At 38.4% G+C, this 21,158-nt stretch overlaps 1 protein-coding gene across 1 annotated transcript in view; it reads right to left on the reverse strand.

Annotated features, from left to right (window-relative positions):
• Nucleotides 1–1,146: 1,146 nt before the first annotated feature.
• Nucleotides 1,147–21,158, reverse strand: part of LOC310637597 (uncharacterized protein) — a 28,923-nt gene continuing 8,911 nt past the window's right edge. The window contains exons 3-9 of the mRNA XM_083358099.1: nt 10,856–10,970; nt 9,308–9,492; nt 8,211–8,365; nt 7,845–8,007; nt 6,508–6,666; nt 4,917–5,081; nt 1,147–1,455 (exon numbers count right to left, since the gene is read on the reverse strand). Of these exons, the coding sequence (XP_083214225.1) occupies nt 1,333–1,455; nt 4,917–5,081; nt 6,508–6,666; nt 7,845–8,007; nt 8,211–8,365; nt 9,308–9,492; nt 10,856–10,970 (1,065 nt within the window). The 3' untranslated portion in view covers nt 1,147–1,332. The remainder of the gene's footprint in view (nt 1,456–4,916; nt 5,082–6,507; nt 6,667–7,844; nt 8,008–8,210; nt 8,366–9,307; nt 9,493–10,855; nt 10,971–21,158) is intronic.

Raw genomic sequence — 21,158 nt, forward strand, 5'->3', positions numbered from 1 at the left:
GGAAGCATCACTGCTTCACACAGGAAGGTGGTGCAGAGAGTGGTGAGGATGACCAAAAAGTTCATTGGCAGCTCCCTCCCTCCCATCCAGGACATAGCACAGAAGCATTGCTTGAGCAGAGTCCGTAAGATTATCTGGAACACTACACATCCTCTTCACAACCTGTTTTCCTTGTTATCTTCTGGGAAAGTAACAAGTTTCATTACATACAGCATTATATTAACCTTGTGAACTCTCAAGCTTCCTCCTTCTGTTATATATTCAAGATGGACAGTATTTAATATTTATTTGTTATGTAATGTAGGGGTGTGGGTCTATACATATGTTGTATATAGTATGTTTAGGTGTGTGTCGTGTATGTGTTTCACTTTGAGAGCGGGCAACTAAATTTCATTTTTGGTGTGTGCCGTTGTGCCCACAGTAAAAAAATGACAATAAAGGTTATCTAGTAGATTCTCTACTGAATTGTTTCTGTAGAGAGAATTGTGTAGAACATGTACAACAGCAACCTGGCAATAAAATCTCTTGGTACTGCTGTAAGTTTGTACATTCTGTGTACAAAATGCTTAGATTTCCCCTCTTTGTTTTTCTAGAAAATAAATGGGGTAATTGGACTCAATGTCTGCAGAATGGGGTGGTTCAGGTGGCACTAACCATTAGACATATTGTGAAGAGTTAATGAATCTGATCCTTTATAGCAGACATGTCAAACACAAGGCCCGGGGGCCGGATGCGGTCCGCAAAGTGGTTTCATGTGGCCCGCGAAGCCATCCTGGAAACAGTGAGGGAACGGCCCCCACTGCCTTGGCCCTGGCCCAGAGACCCTCCTTCTGCCAGAGACCCTCAGATCTGTCCCACTCCTGCCCAGGCCCCCATAGGCACCCTTGATGCGAACGATGTAGAGCTGGCCACGCCCACCCAGTAGGCCATACGCACTCTAGCCACGCCCACCCAGTAGGCCACACCCACCCAGTAGGCCACACCCACCTGGCCCCTTGAGGGCAACCGCAATGCTGATGCGGCCCTCAATGAAATTGAGTTTGACACCCCTGCTTTATAGGAAGCAGAGTAGGGAAGGAATTCTGACTTTTAAAAAAGGTAATTTATTTTCTGTCATGAAAACATTGCAGTTTTGCTGTGTGCTAAATATAATCATGTCAATAAGAATACCATGCAAGTCCTATTTTTTCACTAGTACTGATTTGTGACAATTTCTTTTCAGATAGTGAATTCCTGATTTAAAGAAACTTCAAAGAATGATACTTATATAATGGAAAATTAACTACTTTTCATCTTAGTTCACTGAACTACAATTTGTTAATATATTGGAGATCATGTTCCCTTTTCCTTCTGAGGAATAGATGCCATATTGACTTCAGATTTCAAGTTGTTGAGATCACACGACAAGCTATAAACGTGGCTATGCAGAAAACTGATGTCCTGGTTTTCAGCAATCTGTGTAATAGGAAAAAAATGTTAATTCTGAATATTGCAATAATTGTACTAACATTAATCTTCATATTTAATTATACATATAATTATGAGATTTGACACGGTGATCTGGTTTCAGCAAAATACAAAATATTCAGTAATACCTGAAGAAATCAGCATTTTGAAGAAAATTTTAAAAGCAAATTTCTAGCTGCATAATTTTCTCATATCTAACGCTAAAGTCCATAGGTAGTGATAGAAACATGAAAAAGTTCTAGAAGATCATACATTGAACAGAAATTAATAGGTATGGCTGCTAAAAACAGGAAATGCTATTTTTCTGTGTGTAACAGCATAGAATTCAGATTCTGCTCTTGTTCCACTCTGCCTTGGTCAGGTCCATTTGGAATACTGCATCCAGTTCTGGATACCACATTCTGAACTGATAGGCAAATTCACAGGAGGGCTACCAAAATGTTGCATGGCTTGGAATTAAGTCTTAACAAGGAACAGCTAAAGAACCTGGATATGTTTAACTTGCAAAATAGAACACTGCAACAAGACAGAATAATCTTCACATATTAAAGAGTTGTTACATAGAGAAGGGGGTGGGCTTGTTCTCATCTACCAGATCCAATTACTTGGACACATTTAGATTAGACTTTATATATTAGCTTAAGATGCCACTTTACGAACTCTTTATGCTATGAGTTGTCAGCCAATGGTCTGAAGTACATTTCCTTCAGTGCAAGTCTTCAAACAGGCTGAATAGCCAATTTGAAATGGATCTAGTACAGAGCAAGGAGTTGGACTAGATTATTCCTGACCTCTTCTAAAGTTGGTTGGACCTTTAAACAATTTTTATGATACAGGCTTTTGGAGATTCTAGTACTATCAACTAAATTTTATGGACCAAAAAATTGTCACAATACTTAACTGCGGCAAAGGTTTTTGAAGCCAACTCCTAGAATTTGCTGCTATAGTTGTTAGAGGCTTAGAAAGTTGGAAAAAAGGAGATGAACTTTCCTATTGTGAAATGGAATCATGTATTCTTTCAAAACATTTAATAAAAGCATCTCTAAGAATACTGGGGGGAAAACCCTACGTAAGCATCATAGTTCATGTACCCTTCCTATATCAGGAAGGGTACATGAAAACTGATTTGGCAACTATTTTCCATTCCTCATTTGCCTAATCCTTAAACTATTTGTAAGCTTCTCAGCATAATCAGGAATCGGAAGCTTTAATTAATGAATGTAAAACAGTCATAATTGCAGTGATGATCATCTGTGGTGATTTTAATCTCACAGAGACCTTCATTGGTCAGTGGTTTGGGATTAACTCCAGGTCTGGCTTTCATGTTCTAAAGTCATACATACTATCCAGCAGTTTGAGAACTGGACAAAGGTAACAAGTTATTAAATATGCAGAAAGGGCTCTTTTGAGGGAATTTTTGTGGAACTGTTAAGTATGCATGGAAGACCATCTTTAATCTGGTTTATTGAACTGCTAGCCATGACTTAAACATTAAACATTTTTATATTTTACCATTTCTGTTATATGCTGCCATATTGCAATAAAAGCTCTACTTTTTAGCCATAATCATGATAGTTTTCTAGAAATGCCTGACAAATGGAAGCTTTTAAATTTTGTATCAAGGTAAGCTAAGTTCTGTGTTGTGTATGAAGAAGGGAAGAAAAGAAACATTTTCTTACTCTGCTAACCTTCGAAAAGGACAAAATTATGTCGAGTCACTAAAATGCATGTTTTTGATCACTGCAAATCCAATTCTTTGATTTTCTGAATGTTTTGCCTACTAATCACATTTTATTACAAAAGTAGATCATTGGATGATAGACATCTTTGGCATCATGCAGGACTATGTTTCATAAAATTAGGCAAAATCTTAAAATTGTTTTAATAATGAATAGGAGAAGTTAACATTTTTATAATTGATTTATTTCCCCTTCCCTTCAGCAGCTCAAAAGGACACACACACACACACAAGCTTCGAATTTAGTTTAGGCTGAGAATGACTGATCTAAAATGTCCCAGTGAGCTTCCATGACTGACTTTAATCCCTACGCTCGTGGGTCAAGCAAACAAACAACTCCTTCTACTGGTGCTAGGAAAAGCAGGTTTAATGATCTGCTTGTTATAGCAACAACGTAATCAGAATTTTAGTTAAGCTTCCATTAATAAAGAGATTAACAAAGACAGTGTATTGTGTCATGTCTTTATTGAATGTATTAAGCCAACATTCACTGACTGTTGGAAAAAGTATATAAGGCCCTGGGGCAAGCAGCTTTTCAACTGATAATTCCAATTAAATTGCAAATCAGAGCTGTGTTTGGAAGACTCCAACAAAAGATGGTACACATGTCTTGATCCAGAGATCTTTATAGACCTCAAAAAAGGATTGTTGATGCTCATACTAGAAAATCTTGATCATCTATCATCCTTGATCATGCAGTTAATGATAATTGCATCTTTATTGTATATATGCTGCTACTCTCTTCACAAATGGCTGTTCAATAAGTCACTTCAAGATCAAGAGGCTGCCTCTGGATGATAGGATTAGCTTTTAGACATAGAGTTCCATTACCTGCATATTATCAAATTCTACAAGAGACATCACTGTATCTGTGAGCCAGATCTAAGTCATGCAGCACAAAGATGATCCAAAACAAACAAATCTACAACAAAGACGGATGCAGAAGAATGTTTGCATTTTGGAATTGTTTTTCTAACCCAACTGAAATGTTGCAGTAGGACTTGAAGTGAGCAGTTCACACAGCTTCAAAACATCAATGAGCTGAAGTAGTTTTGTAAAAAAGGAGTGGGCCAAAATATCTCCCCACCCCCAAAGTGAGTTTATTAACAGTACTTGAATAAATTTCAGATCACGCTGTAGGTCAGGTACTATAGGATTATGTATGGTTCAAGAGTTGATAAATTTGTTATTGAAAGTTATATAACTAAAAGCCTCAGGTCATTTTGTAAAGCACTGATTTCAACTTGATATATACTGTAATCCAGCATCCTTTCCCCCAACTATATGCCTCTGAAGGAAATCCAGCAGAACACAAAAGACTTTGATCTTCCCTTATCCCAGCATCTCCTATTTAGTGGTATGTTATTCCTGAACATGAATATCCCAATAGCTGCCATGACTAATAATAATCACTGATGATCTTCCTTTAAAGCAGTTTAACCCTGATTAATGAATTTTCTAATCTTAATTCACTTAACTGTTTAAACTGCCAGCAAGAATCCATAAGTTGTTTTTAGTTCTTCACCTGAATGTTCACAGATTTGTACCTTGCTCTCTAACTGCAGTTTTCATAAATAGTTTGAGTCATAACCAGTCATTTGCTGTATTTTATACTAGACATAATTAAATATGGGGAACCAATTACAGAGATTATTTTTTCAAAATGTCAAAAGCATAGAACGTAAATAAAAAGGTATGTTGCTTAAGATACCTGTTTGTGCATTTGAGAAATATGTTCCACCCAATGATTTTTCTCTGTTCTTAGTTTAGAATTTTCCAGTTGCACTTTGGTGTGTTGATTTTCTAAATCAATTAGTTGTGCATGAAGATGTTGCCTTTTGTGATCCATAGATTTTCTTTCTTGTAGATGAAGTAACTATTTGCATGATTTTGAAATATATTAGTGTCTAAACTTCAATTTCATTTAAAAATGTGTAGTTAATTAACATGCTTGCGTGATAGGCTTCCTTGATTTTAATGGGATATGGAAGATTGTTCAGAAAGGATACATACATGTCACATTTACTGGCAATTCTTACAACAACATTGTTGTAAACAAGGATTCAAAGAACGTCTTAATTTTATCCTTAATTATGCTTGTAAAATTACATACAAACTTAAGCACACTTCATGTATGTGTGAATTGATATGCCAAATGAAAATAATCTTTTTCAGGTGAGGACAATTCTGTCAAATAGCATACTGGAAATCACTGCACAAAGTGAGATCAGGATAAAAACTAAACTTGTTTTAATTTAAACTTAATTTTGACTGTCTGCATAATCCAAGGTATATTACTAAAATTTCCTAGTACAGAAAAGGAATGTATATTGGCTCTTGTGTTTCAGTTTATTTGTCAACTTTATATAGCTGCCCATCTCACAACAAGTGACTAAGCAATGTACAACAAAGTTAAAAGAGGTAATTAATAAATACAAAAACAATATTATAAGTATTATTAAAAACAACTATAAAAGCTGAAAAGGAAATATGATAGTAATAATGTAGCCACCTTACTAATTCACCAGTCACCTGCAGGTCTCCAAGCCTGTTGGCAGAACCAGGTTTTAAGGGATCTTCAGAAAGTAAAAAGTGATAAAACCAGTCTCACTTTGGGGGAAAGAATATTCCATACAGTAGTTGCCACAGCAGAGATATCCTGTTGCCTAGGGTCTACCAAATAGGGCTCATAGCATGCCCTCTGTTGGATCTGGACAGATGTAATCAGTTCCAAGTCAACTCCATGAATTTGACTTGGAAACAAACTGGCAGCCAATGTAGCTCACAGAGCAGAGGTTTAACCTGTGTTCTACTAGAAACACACATAACTAACATTGTATTTCACACCAGTTGAAACTTTTAGCTACTCTTCAATGACAGCACCATGTAGACTGCATTAGACTAATCCACATAGTAAGTTGACTAGTGACTGTGAGGAGAGGCCCTCAATATAGGAACAGGTGCAACTGGCACACAACGTGATGTTGTGCAAAGGCCCTCCTAGCTACAACTGTTACCTGCTCTTCAAGCAGGAGTCATGATTCTAGGAGGACCTCCATATTGTCAAGCTGTCTGGGACAATATATCCCCATCCAGCACCAAAGATGTCACAGTTGTAGAGCCAGCAGGTCCTAAAAATCAGAACCACTCATTCTTAACCATAGTTCAGTTGAAGCCTAATTTTTCCCATCCAGATGCTCAGAGCCTTCAGACATTGAGATAGGCCATCAGCATAGCTTAATTCCCCAGGTACACCTATATTCTACCAATGGAATTTGATTTACATAAAATATGGTTACAACCTTTTCCTGGGCTTTAAGAACTTTCTGTCTTATGTTTTGTAACAGAGTCTTAAAGTGGGTGAGTTTCAGCTTAAATTGCCATGTTTTCTCTCTTCCTGATGCTAGCTCAGACACTCTTCTTGAATAGGAAGAAGTCTCCTCCGCTCTCAGCTGCCTTTCCTATAGCATATATATATATATATGAGTTAGTATATTAGTAAAGCAAATCATAGTATCTCTGATGTACTACTGGTAGTTCCGCTCTTCACTTCACGTAATTGTTATAACACATGCAAATAATTATATATCTACCATTTGTTTTTTAAAAATGAGCATGTTGTACATGCAGTCTCTAGTTCTAAGACTTAAGTAAAATGTATCAACTGTTTCTTGGCCACTTTGGGGCACTTGCCATAGAATGTATGTATTGATTTAACTTCCAGCTTGCACTAGTTGGAAATGGAAAAACAGATCATTTTCAAACATAGTACAGCTTTAGCACTGCAAACCACTCTTCCATTGTGGAGTGATTCCTATGCAGAGAGTAAAGACTATTTCTTAAGTCTCAAAAACTCAAAATGCTTTGAATGCATCTACCAATCTGGAATTACTTATGCTCTATTTTAGGGAATTATAGATTCTGCAATTGCACCATAGCTGATACTGATATTCTAATAAGAACACTGAATTCAAAGGAATGACCAAATGCAATGGCTTTGTACTTTGGCAGATTGAACCCGTTACATTTAATTGCTGCTTTAAAAAAACAATTTGATTTATGGCAATAACAGAAACATATTACCAAGTTTCAGCTTATTTACACACCTTGTCTTAAGAAAGGGGTGAACAACTAGGAATACAACTGATTTCATTTAGGCCAAAATTAATTTCAGTCTTCTCATGCAAGAGATCAACTCAGAATTTGATAAGAATTATTTCATTCACTGCTGCATGGAAGACAGAGTTGAGAGACAGAGGATATCAGAGTCCCCACTTTTGGCCTCACTGAATCCTGGGATTCCTTCCTCAGAAATGAAAATATGAAGAAATAATTTGAAAAATAGCAGTAATAGTATGCTGCTGATTTCAACTCATAAGCCATAAAATTCCTATTGCTATTTTTCCAGTCATAAGACATAATAGAATTCCCTTGAAGTTCCCCTGTTGTTTTGGCCTTTATGGCTATTATTATAGTAAAAATTTTCAATTTTATAATGTCTATTATGTATTTGTGCATGGATCTTTCAATGTTATGAAAATTCATAATTTACAAAGAACAACAAATCTTGGAATGAAATTTCTTTGTGGTTTCTTTTAATCTTTTCGAGGCTGGAATTTGAGGAACAAATGAGGCCTACCTGGTTTAGATGCTTGGTAACTTTCTGTATTTGAGCATGTAAAAAACTATTCTCCTTTGTCAGATGTCCACAATCTTCTGCCATCTTGTTGAGCAAATATTTATCTTCATCAGCTGAAAGCTCATTTTCCTTGAGGATCTGCCTTAATTTTTCAGCTTCCTCACTAAGTATAAATCATTTTAAATAGTAACTGCCATGGATCATTCAAAAATAAGGTTCTTTTTTATTTCTATGCTACTATTATCTCTCTTAATTTTATTATTGTACTACAGATGATTGTCCAGAAATGCTTAGCTATCCAGTATGAACAAGAGATACCAAATAGCTCTGAAAATATTAAAAGGTGGATAACAGAAATGTCTTTACCTAAGTTCCTTGACAATAGTCTCTTGTGGAGATTGGGAGCTTGTTGATAATTTCTCTTCTAAGCGGTAGAGCAATGCTTGTAGTTGTGTGCACTGCGATCTGAGTTCTGAAAGGTTTTTTTCCATGTCCTGGTACTGCCAAATCTTCTGCTGACACTAAATAAAACATACAGTAAAATGAATGCTAAACATTCCCTTCCCTCAGGCTTTGCTGCTATTGCTGTAAGTATCATTAAGGATTCTTCTAGTGAGAGTATAGGGTGATCCATTTCTATAGCATAAGGAATTTACACTTATTATCTGTTGCTTATATAGCGGTAAGGCACTCACCTTCCAGATTGCTCATGTTATGAGATATTGCTTTTGTCATAACTCTAGAATCTATGCATCTTGTTTCTTGTGTTTAAACCAAACTTCACCAGATTTTAATTCCAGTTTTACTAAAAAGGGGACTCACTGATGGAGGTGGCTGATGGATAAGAAAACCTCACCCCTGTCCATAATTCTGGAAGCAATATTCATTTTAATACTAGAGCTAGCTCTAAATAATATCAATTTTAATCAATTTTCATTAGAGCAGACATGAACATGAGTTTTAATGCTCAAAGCTTCCCATTAAAATTATGAAGGTTGTTGTTTCATAACAAGACTGAAGGCTTAATTGACGGAGATCACAGGCCATTTCATAGAACTAAAGTTCCAAAATCAATTTTCAGTAAGTAAAGAATAATAACATAAGTTTGATCTTCTTCAAATAATCCAAGTCATAAATTTTTACTTTAGGTATGAGTAGGTCTACATAATGACTAAAGTTTTCAGAACTATATATATTTTAAAGTTTGTATTTAAGTAAATTGAATTATATTCTTCTTCAGAAATATAATCTATTTGGATTAGCAAAAGCAGATCGAAGACACAGTTTAGATAAATTATAGTTTAGGTAATAAATATATATTATTTTCACTTTTAAGAAAGAAGTGTCTATTCATCACAAGTCTCTCATTTTAAATTAAAATTAATTCAGCCATCTATGCCTCTAACATAGCACAACTATCTCACAGATGCATTTTGGTAAATGTCTTAACTGCAATAGCTTACTTTTGATTTCAAAAGACAGACAGCATGTTCTTTTTCTTTCACTGAATTCACAGTCTCTTGCATTTCTCTCTGAATTTTTAGCAGTTCTGCTTCTTTGTGTGAAATAGCCTGGGTAGAGTGTTCAACCATTTTCTTCAGTTTTGTAACCTCCTCCATTAATAGCAGCTTTTCTTTAGCACTTGCATCTGCAGGAAATCATCAGGATCGCTCCACACATTTAAAATACGCATTATCTTCCTGTAAACATCTATTTCCTTTCTTGCGTGACTGCTTAGTTGAATTATGACACTAAGCCTCCAGATGTTTCTGAGGCTGGAATTCTAAAAGTACTTATTAGGGAAGATAACCTACTGAAACAAAGCAGGGCTTACGTCCAGATAAAACATGCTTACAGTATGCAAAGAATGGGAACAAACAAAATTTGAGTTGCTGCAGCACCTTATGTGCTACTTCTTCAAATTCACTTCTCGTGCAAATGCATAAACAATATGTACAGAGTTATGTGTTTGTATTTTAGTGTTCCTTAATCCAGGAAGATAGCTAGACAAGCTTTGCACTCAAAATCTTGGTGCGCTTTTTCCTTTTCCTTTTGCTGGGGTTACTTTTTCCAACAGCAATGCAGATTGGAATGCTGGCCCTAGCAATCAGAGTCTCAGCGCCCTCCATTATTGTGGTTTTAGTGGGGAGGGAAATAACAAATTGTGATAGTTTTTTTATAATAGAGGTTGAGGGACACTAGTAAATTCAGCCATGAATGGAGAATTCTAGAGCAGCAAGAGACTGTACTATGGAACTCTCCCCTCTCATGGAAGAAGTATTGTTTGAAAAGTTTTTAAAAAGAATCTTTGGTGCTTTAATCCTGTTAGCTACCTAGGAAAGTTGTACTAGAAGTGAATGGTTTCATATATTGTTTGAGCAATGATAATCTTAAGCAAGGCTTACAGACTGGCCCAATTGTAGTTTATAAACCATGATTTGGGATTATAATGCAATATGGATAGATAGCATCTGCTCCAACATGGGTATTCTAATAAATATCAAACAAATACTCATATTTCCGAATCTAGCAAACATTGGGAAAGACTTGATTTCCTACACCGCTTAGAGCAGGGGTCTTCAAACCTGGCCCTTTTATGACTTGTGGACTTCAACTCCCAGAATTCCTCAACCAGGCACACTGGCTGAGGAATTCTGGGAGACCACAAGTCATAAAAGGGCCAAGTTTGAAGACCCCTGGCTTAGAATAACATCCTTCTTTCTCCTTTTCTTCTAGACGTCCAAATATATTCATCTAAAAAAAAAAGACAGCTTTGCTTGGTATTACAAGTGTGATTGTAACACAAAGCTCGCATGTCTTGTAAAGCCAGATTTTCCCGATTTCTGATAATTCATTATCAGAATATAGAATATAGTCAAATATAGTCAAATATGACTACATTTTAGATAGACATTTAGAGATATAGAAATTCAACAGTGATCCAGTTCATATTCTTAAATTTAGCTTAATAGCAAGAATGACAGCCCATGAGAAGAAAAGTTTTTCATTACCAGACAGTATTTGAAGACGTTTGTGTATTGCTTGAGTTTCAGCTTCATAGAGCATGGTGCTATTTTCTTTCTTTGCTATATCTATTTCTGTTCTGTTTATGGTAGCTTCCAGTTCCTTTGAAAATATGCACTAGATTAATTTCATGCAAATGCATTTATTTTAATTAAAAGACTAGGATTAAAGGTGACTAGTAAATCAGTTAAAATACAGGTGAGATCCTCCTCAAATTATTGCCATCTAGAGAATTAAGATTTTATTTTCCACCATTCAGAATCAGCATAGCTAACAGTTGAAGTCAAGCGCCCCAAATGGCATCTCATTGTGGAAGCCTAGGCTATGATCCACACTGATTCTTAACAATGCCAAGAAACTCACATCCACATTACTTTCTGTACCCTTCTGTATTTCTATTTCTTTTCTCATCGATCTCCTGAATAAGTGCTATCCTTTTTGTATTGGGGCAAATATGTTACCTATAAAATAAATTATAACACGTGGAATATTGGAATGTTTAAGTTTGGAACAAGAAACATCAATAATCCACACTATGCTGATGGTGCTAAACTGATAGCTGAAAAAGCATTGACTTGCAAACTACAGTACTAACATAAGTCAAGGAGTGCAATGAAAAAATAAATGGAACAAAGATTAAATTAAAGATGGCCAAATTAATGACAACGGATACAACAACCAGACTAAACCTAACAGTGAAGATATTGAAATAGTGAGTAGCTTTGCCTTTCAGAATCAACAATAAAGTAAAAGAACCAGAAATAGTCAGCAGAGTAGCAATGAAGGTTTTGGAGAAATACTCAGCTGCTGGGAAGAAAAGTTGGACTTTCAACAGGATAGAATGAGTATTAATGTTTTTTGAATAATGGAGAACACTACTGAGAATACCACAGGCAGCCAAGAAAACAAATACCGTATATACTTGAGTATAAGCCGACTCGAGTATAAGCCGAGACCCCCAATTTCACCCCCAAAAACTGGAAAAAGTTGGTGACTTGAGTATAAGCCGATCCGCCGTTCTGCAAGCCTCCGCCGCCGGCTGCTTCGTTCCGCAGCGGAAAGAAGCAGGCAGGCTGCTTCGTTCCGCAGCGGAAAGAAGCAGGCAGGCTGCTTCTTTCCGCTGTGGAAAGAAGGCTGCTTCTTTCCGCAGTGGAAAGAAGCAGCCTGCTTCGTTCAGGCTGCTTCGTTCCGCAGCGGAAAGAAGCAGGCAGGCTGCTTCGTTCCGCAGCGGAAAGAAGCAGGCAGGCTGCTTCTTTCCGCTGCGGAAAGAAGGCTGCTTCTTTCCGCAGCGGAAAGAAGCAGCCTGCTTCGTTCAGGCTGCTTCGTTCCGCAGCGGAAAGAAGCAGGCAGGCTGCTTCGTTCCGCAGCGGAAAGAAGGCTGCTTCTTTCCGCAGTGGAAAGAAGCAGCCTGCTTCGTTCAGGCTGCTTCGTTCCGCAGCGGAAAGAAGCAGGCAGGCAAGGCACGGAGATCCGGAGACCTGCCGACGTTTGGGGAGGTTTGGGGAGGTGCGCGCGCACCTCCCCAAACCTCCCCAAACTTCGGCAGGTCTCTGGACGGCGGCTGCTTGGGAGAGGTGCGCGCAATCCCGGAAGCACCAAAGCCTCGGCCGCGCACAAGTCCTCGGTAAGTTTTTTTTGTTGACTGGAGTATAAGCCGAAGTGGAATTTTTCAGCCCAAAAAGTGGGCTGAAAAATTCGGCTTATACTCAAGTATATACGGTAGATTATCAAATGAATCCAGAGTTTTCATTTGAGACACAAATGAATGGGTTCAAATTATCATACTTTGGATTCATCATTGAAGACCTAGCTCCTAGAAAGATGGAATGAAACAGAAGAAAGGGAAGGAAGGAAAACCCAGTAGCAAAGTAGATGTTACTGCAATGATGAGTGCATTGCAAGAAGACTTGAAGGACCAGACTGGAACAGATCATCATGGAGAAAATTTACCTATGTGGTCACTAAGAATTGACACTTATTGATGCCACTGAATCCCCAAGCAGTTATAAAGCTCGGTGTCATATTAGATTAGCTTGTTTACATATACACTACTCAGTTTAACTGAACCACAGTTTACTAACTTGATTATCTCAATTTGCACAATAAGCAAAATTAACTAAACTGGCTGCACATCAATCCATAAACAAGTGAAGAAAAGGCATCAAATTAAGGAATAAATAAATACTATGGGATCATCTACTTAAGGATTGCTCTATAAGTAATTACAAGAATGGGTTATTTCTACAAGCAGGTAATTATGTGAAGTTATAGTATAATCAATATTTATAATTTAAATAAAATGGAAAGACTACACTATAAAGTCTCAGCGCAATCACACATAGAGTGGTCCTGTAGATGCAAAGATATCCTTGACAATTTTGCTTTCAAAATTTGCTTTCAAATGAACATCAGGCCAGCAACATGAAGGTGCTGTGGAAAGAGCATCTCGATATGGCCACAGAAGCCTGTATTGATCATTGAAAATACTGACATTGGAATGGCAATGCAAGAGAACCAAATAAGCCCTTAACAGAAGTTACCTTCATTGCCTGCAATAGCGTTTCGGCTTTTTTAGTAACTTTAGGTGGGATGTGTGTAGCATTCTTAGCCTTCTCTCTAGTTCATGGTGCATGATTAAGGAACAAGGTATATAATGTGTGAAAGATCAATTCCTTGTTTCAGAAATATGTTAACATCAGAAATACGATAATAATCTTGAGTAATCATATGAATTTTCTATTATCTTCATAAAAGTATGATCTCAAAAAAAAATTCAACCTCAAAAATGCTAAATTTCTGATAGCAGCATGAGTGATTTTGGCACTCCTTTGGAGTGCTAAATATACATGGTGTACACTTTTTCAGGTGGGACATAATGTACGTTTTCTTTAATTGTCCTAGAAATAATATATTACTTTTCAGAGTTTTTTTAAACAGTATAAAAGAAAAGTATCCATATACAATATAAAGGAGGATATAAAGGTACTATCTGGTCTCCAAGCTTGCATTGTTCTCTTATATTATTGAAAACAGTTCTTATGTATAGACAGGCATTGGTCATTTCATTTGAATATTAAGTACAATAAGGGAATTAAATGCTTTTTCTTCCCTCCCAAAGAACAATTTTGTATATAGCTGAGAAATGCAGTGGAGATGAAAGACAGGGTGTGTGTGTGTTTAATTTTAGATTTGTTCCATTGAAGTTCTCTGCGCCCTCTACCCACCACAGGAAAGATTTATTAGATTGGCGCATCATGGGTGCTAGATGGACTCTATTGGGATCCAGAGGAAACTTGGGGCTATTCCTAAGTGTCTAATGCATGGTTTGAGTGAGGTTGCAGTCATTGTCTGGAATAAGGGGGTGACAACAGCCTGTGATCAGATTGCACATGTGTGAACTCTCAGCTCATGATACTTCTCTACTCCTTCCTGAGATGAAGCAGCAGAAGAGATGCCCCAAATGCCACCTGAAGAAAATAAAGAGTGAATCCAATAAAGCACAGATTACAGCTGTGGTATTTTTGAGGGTTGAGAATAGGGGCAGAGTGTTGCAGCAACTCTCCTCCTTTCTTCAATAGATGTTCCAGGTGATGTTGATGGAGAAAAGAGATCTAGCCATAGACTGCAGGTTTGCAGGATTTCTCAAGGTTCTTCTTTCTCTGCTCCTATTTAATATACATGAAACCAGTAGGCAAATCCAGCCATCAATATGAGGTTAAGTACCGTCAGCTTTGGATCTCTTCCCCACCTGACTAAATAATAGCATCACATTTATTTTCCAATATCTGGATGTTATAGATATCTGGATGGAGAGAAACACATTTTGCTTAATCTAAACAAGACTAGCTCTGGGTTTTGGATCTGAATTTGGAGATTTTTCTCTGTTTAGTTCTTGATGGGATTGTATTCCCTCCAGACAGGTGTGCAATCTGGAGGTAATTTTGTGTTGTGGCTCCTGCTTAAAAGAAGAGGTGGCAGTAGTGGTCAAAAGGACCTTTCTACAACTACATATTGTATGCAATGGAATCTCTTCCATGATCAGGAGGCTTTGCTAATGGTTACCCATATCTTCATTACCTTCCACTTGGGCTATTGCAACACTCTGTACATGGGCTACCTTTGAATACCATCCAGAAGTTACAATTGGTCAAGAAGATACTGATATGTATAATTAAAAGTGCCAGCATCAAGTTCCCTTCGTCCAGTACGCTCCCACAGGGAGGGTCTTCTCAGGGTGCTGCCGGTAAAAGATTGCCGGCGGATAACACCCAGGGGGAGGGCCTTCTCTGTGGGTGCGCCTGCCCTCTGGAACCAGCTGCCTGCGGAGCTTAGGACTGCCCCCGACCTTTGCTCATTTCGCCGGGACCTGAAGACCTGGCTCTTTGAGCCTTCCGGCCCAGGCTGAGAATTTTAATTGGGGTTTTTATTTTTTAGGGATTTGATTTAATCTTTTAAAATTGTTTTTAACTTTTGTATCGATCTTTGTTTTAAATACCCTGTAAACCGCCCTGAGTCCTTCGGGAAAGGGCGGTATATAAATCCAATAAAATAAATAAAAATAAAATAAATAAATGTACATTACTATTGCACTAGCTTTCTACAGGCTCTGGGTGCAATTCAAGGTACATATTAACTACAAAACCCTTTATAGCACATGTTGTTCATGAGACCATCTACATCAAATTATGTCTGCCCATCGCATGAGGTCTGACAAACTGGGCATGCTTCAGGTCCCCTCCATGGCACAGTGGCATCTAATGGGACCCAGAAGACATTTATTTTTAATTTTTATTTTAATTCCATTTATATCCCGCCCTTCTCCGAAGACTCAGGGCGGCTTACAAGCTAAGCAGTAGCCTTCATTCTATGTATATGTCTGCTTATTAGGGCTTTCACACACACCCCAACCGGCATTATTACAAAGTCAGCTTAATTGCCCCCAACAATCTGGGTCCTCATTTTACCTACCTCGGAAGGATGGAAGGCTGAGTCAACCTTGAGCCTGGTGGGATGCGAACCTGCACTAATTGCAGGCAGCTGGTGTTACTTAAGGAGGTATTAGCCCACTGCTCCACCAAGATTTCTCTGTCATGGTGCCTGTCCTTTGGAACACGTACTCCTCAAGATTCAGATGGCCTAACGCTGCTGGCCTTCCACAAGGTGTTAAAAACTTTGTATTTCTTCTGGGAACTGAGTTAAGACATCTGGAAAACTAACTTGGTTTAGGATTTTGAAGATGTTTCATTTTTAATCTCTACCATTCATATTGTATTGTTATGGTTCTTTGATGGTTTTTTGTTAATCTTTTATTCCTTTTAATCCTATGTTAGCTGCCTTGTGTCACATTTTGTGAGTTACGTGGTCTTACAAATTTATAAATAAATACTGTAAGTGTCATTCCAATTTTAGTGTTGGAAACAGAGAAAGTACATGACATACTGTTAACAAAAGGTGTGACTTAATTTTGTCCTAAATAAAGAAACTGAATATTGGGGAAAGGAAAAAGAAACCTATCACATTGTGTTTTTAGAACAAATTAATCCAATAAATTGTAATCCTTCATAACAAATATGGATCCTTGGTATTCAAAATACAGAACATTTTAAAATTAAGAAATAAAGCTAATTTGAAACCTCCATAAATACTTGTAATAAAATCCCATTATTTTAAAAGGATATAGATAAGTTGTCTCATATTCTAGTAAGCAGATTTGTTTTTGCAAATTCTTTATGTACTCAGCTTCAAATGAATTGACAAAGTTCATCTCACTAAAAAAAGGAAGCGCAAACCATACATGAATGTGTTAGTAGCTACAGGGGGGGAGGGGGGGAGGGAAATGCCATTTTCATCTCTTTTGTATCAGGAATCTAATGAAGGTTTTTAAAAGCTTCCAAATGAATATTGTATTTCTTTCCTTATCTACATAACATTTTATGCATTTGTGCAACTTATAGACCACTTTTAATTATAAAAAGTAAAAATGAAAAGCTGTTTGGTTTAGTAGTTAAGACATCAGGCTAGAAAACAGGAGTTCTAGTTCTGCCTTAGGCACAAAGTTGCTGGGTAACCTTGAGCCAGTCACTCTCTCTCAGTCCGAGGAAGCAGGGAATGGCAATCCGCTTGTCAAGAAAAATGCAGAGACTTGTCTAGATACTCCCTGAAAATTGAACACGATTAAACAGAAGTGTGTGGGGGGGGGAGTAAAAACAGACAAATAACAAAAAGATCATGAGTGGCAGATAGATCAATAGATCAACAAATGTTTATGACAGACAGACAGACAGACAGACAGACAGACAAAGATATAAAGTAACCAACCCAATTTTTTCACATTCAATAGGGGTTCAACTTTTATCCTGTCCCTAGTCTGGGAGAATAAACAGGTCTTTAATAGCTTCAATCAACATCCTCAAGGTGGGAGTCATTCAGATCTCTGCAGTGAGGGAATATTATTCTGGAGGGAAGACACCTAACAGAGAAGGCATGCTTCCCTCCTCACTAGATTTACCTGCTTGATGGGGCCTAAGCAAGGCCACTCCTCTGAACAGATATGCAGAGGACTAAAGTGTATATGCTGCTTAAGTTTAAAATTGCATCTGCCCAAGGGTTTAATTATGAACAAACAGCTTGAACTGACATCTTTCCCATGATTTGTCTTAAACATTAAGTTTGTACAAGGTTGATGTTCTTTTGCTATTTTCATTTTGTATTTCATAGAATTTCATGATGTGTGTCTGCTACATTCATTAATATTTGGTTGATGACTAAGCCCTTGTTTGGAGAGGTACTGTATGTTTGGAGAAGATTATTGGTATTTTAAGGGTGTATACAGTTGCAGTTTTGAACTCAGTTGAATTTCTACCTGAATAAATCTGCCCAGACATATGGTTTCAAAATGTATAATATTGTTTGTGGGGTTCCACTGGTAGCATTTTACTTGCTCAGCAGTAGGAATCTATTGTTCTACTCTGCCTTTCATGCCTGAGACTCATGAATGCACCTGATTAGTTGTTATGCGACACTGAATACTGGATTAGATACACATGATCCTGCAGGGCCCCTCTTATAATCTTAAAAGGACTTCCAGCTGGTTTGAAGAGACATGGAATGGATCAGGCTGTCAATCATCTCTCCGGCAATCCAGTGTTAATGTTCTATACCTCAGTCATTCATTTTTGCCTCAGTGTTAGAAAATCAATTATTCAGTTACATAAAAAGCAATCACAGCAATGGCAGCTCATAAAGAATCCAAAACTAAAATTTGCTAAAAACTTTAATGGGACCAGATAAAATGACTGGGCAAGATTTCAAATTCTCCAGGATTTTTCTCAAACTATTACAAAAAGAGAGCAAGGGGAAGAAGGAAATCAGTCTAAGAAACAGATGTGCTGGCTCAGCTCCGGAGCAGCAGACTAGAGTCATTCTCAGAGTGGAGACTGGAGAGCCAATGGATGGGTAAGTACAGTAAGTGCATCTTGGTACAGCTATTAACAGAGGAGAAAGGACAGTGATATCCAGTTTGGAGCTTGATAAACCACCCACATTCCTACAGAGTCTACCCATTTTCCCTCCTGGTGCTTCCCACTCCTGAGCTTGTGTCCTGAACTGATTCAGGAGGACAAATGGGCTCCCCAGCCTTGCCGAGGTCGCAATGCTAGCATGAGGACAAGAATAATGGTCCTTCCTTTCTGGTTTTGGAAGCCCAAAGCCCAGTAATTCCTTCTCCGTTTGAGAAACTCAGGTAAATGACACTTCCTCATAGCTGGACTGCAATGTGAACCTCTCGATCACCGAGGTGTTTCAGCATCGCCGCCAGAAACACATCTTGTCTCCTGATGCCACTTCCTAACCCAGGGGTAGGCAACCTCGGCTCTTTTATGACTCGTGGACTTCAACTCCCAGAATTCCTGAGTCAGCTACGCTGACTCAGGAATTCTGGGAGTTGAAGTCCACGAGTCATAAAAGAGCCGAGGTTGCCTACCCCTGTCCTAACCTAAACGCTAAAGGGAAAAAAAAAACCGATGCTCGAAGGAACCTGAGCAGATCTTTTGAGGTTTGCTTTTCAGGCTGCCTCCTTTGAAAACGCCCGGCAGCCATCAACTCACCCACCTACATCACCGAAACCTCTTTCTGGAAGAGAACCTGCAGCTCCGACTCGGTAGGAAAAAAGAACGCCCGGGCTGGATCGGCTCCTGTTTGTTGGCTGGTGCCATAGAAACCCTTTCCTTCCCCCGCCCCTCATCATGCGCAGACTCCTAGGAAGATGCCGGAAGGGTGAGTGTTTTAAGCAGCGTTTCCCAACCTTAGGAACTTGAAGATGCGTGGACTTCAACTCCCAGAATTCCCCAGCCAGCATAGCTGGCTGGGGAATTCTGGGAGTTGAAGTCCACGCATCTTCAAGTTCCTAAGGTTGGGAAACGCTGTTTTAAAGAGTTCGCGGAGTGAGGCAGTAGGCTTCTGTGTTTAGCACGCGGCTCGTGGAAGATCCCGACTTTCATGGCAATCCTGCTGCTGTTAGTAGAGTTTTCCTCTGCTTGAGAATCGCCGAACAGTCCACCTGGGCTGGGAACCCAGAGAAGGGTGGTCAGCAGGCTGGTGAGGTTAAACTTTAAGCAACTTAGCAAGCCAAGCTTTCGCTTCCCCGGCGTTTTCTGAAAATATCTTATCGGGGTGGGTGGGTGGGGAAAGTAACGTTTCCATACGATCAGCAAGTGGGATAAATAGTAATACGATCAGCAAGCGGGATAAATAGTAATGCCTTTAAATGTTGCATTTCAACCCAAGCTTTAACGTGAAGGTTTTTTGTTGTCAAATCACGTTTTACACTAAACCTAATAACAACAGATGCCCCCTTGGGAATTTCTTTTTTTGGTTCTGTGCCTGGTCTTTTTAAATAAAACTCCAAAGTGTTGTGAAAAAAATACCCCATTACAGAATGTGTTTGGTTAAAAGTTGACTGAAAACGAGCCATTTATTGTATGAATGTATTTATGGTGATGACAATTCTACCACATTTTTTTTCTCTATCAAGCACTTGCTGGCTGCTAAACAGAAAGCATACTTAAGACATTTCTGTGTATTTCAGAGAGATTTCTTGCTTTGCTGTCCTTGGAGCCTGCTGATCTAACTCAACTGTTAAGTCACATCCACGAGGAATGTTGAAGCAAGACTTATAGTTTACAATGAGATGTGTGTGTGTGTGTGTGTGTGTGTGTGTAAAAAAGAGAGAGATGAGAGTGAAGGGTCAAGATTAGCCGGGAGATTAAAATGTGGCTGATTAATTGTGCTGCACATTTGTGAACCAGTCACATTAGTTCATGGTTCAAATCAGGTAAGAGGATTAAGAAACTTTATTTTAAAACAATGGGTCATCATTGAACTTGAGTAGTATTTATGAATGTAAGATTTTTCTTAGAGGCTAAAATTTCGTTAGAATGTATCATTGAGTATATAGTATGTGCTCTTTTTGAGTAAACACAGGGGAGCTTTATTTTCATGGCTGTAATTCTGTCTGCATAACATCTGGGTCAAGTAGCTAGATGAAAAAAATGTGCAACTGCATTTTTAGTAGTTGTCCTGATGTGGGAATTTGTCTAAGAAGTTGCAACCATTGAAATTCCCTCTTCACAACAGAATGTGATCTCAGAATTGAAATGAAATACGGATTGAGCAAGTATTGCTGATTATTTAAGGTATCAGAATTCTGCAGAAGGGATATCTTTAGTTTGTAGTGAGTTGCAGCACTATCAGAGAAAGACAATCACAACTCTACACACACTCACAGCATCTCAGCTAAACAGTACTCGGTGGTTGATCCATAATTGGGTGCATGTTTACATGAAAAGTAAAGTCTTCCCATTCACCATAAAAATAAATTATTTCCTATATACCAGTGCCCCCATCCCCGGGCATATCTTGGTGGCATATCTTCTGATACCAGGAGCCCGGTGGTGCTTGCAGGTTGGGAGGAACTATAGTGACAGCACGAGGCACTGTTGTAAAATTGTGACATTCCAGTAAAGTTGCAACAGGTACACCAGCTGAAGCTGGGCAACCCTCCCCCCCCAGCTAAAGCCTTCATCTGCCGTCTAGCAGGAGCCATGAGCCCAGGGTCATAAACCTGCTCTTTCAGTGGTAGTGTCAGTCCATCAAGAAACAATACTGGAGACATCAGAAACCCATAATGGACAGACAGTCTAGAACAGGGGTGTCAAACTCAATTTCATTGAGGGCCGCATCAGCATTGCGGTTGCCCTCAGGGGGCTGGGTGGGTATGGCCAGGGTGGCCAT

This window comes from Vipera ursinii, assembly GCF_947247035.1.
Source record: "Vipera ursinii genome assembly, chromosome: 3".
Classification (NCBI taxonomy): domain Eukaryota; kingdom Metazoa; phylum Chordata; class Lepidosauria; order Squamata; family Viperidae; genus Vipera; species Vipera ursinii.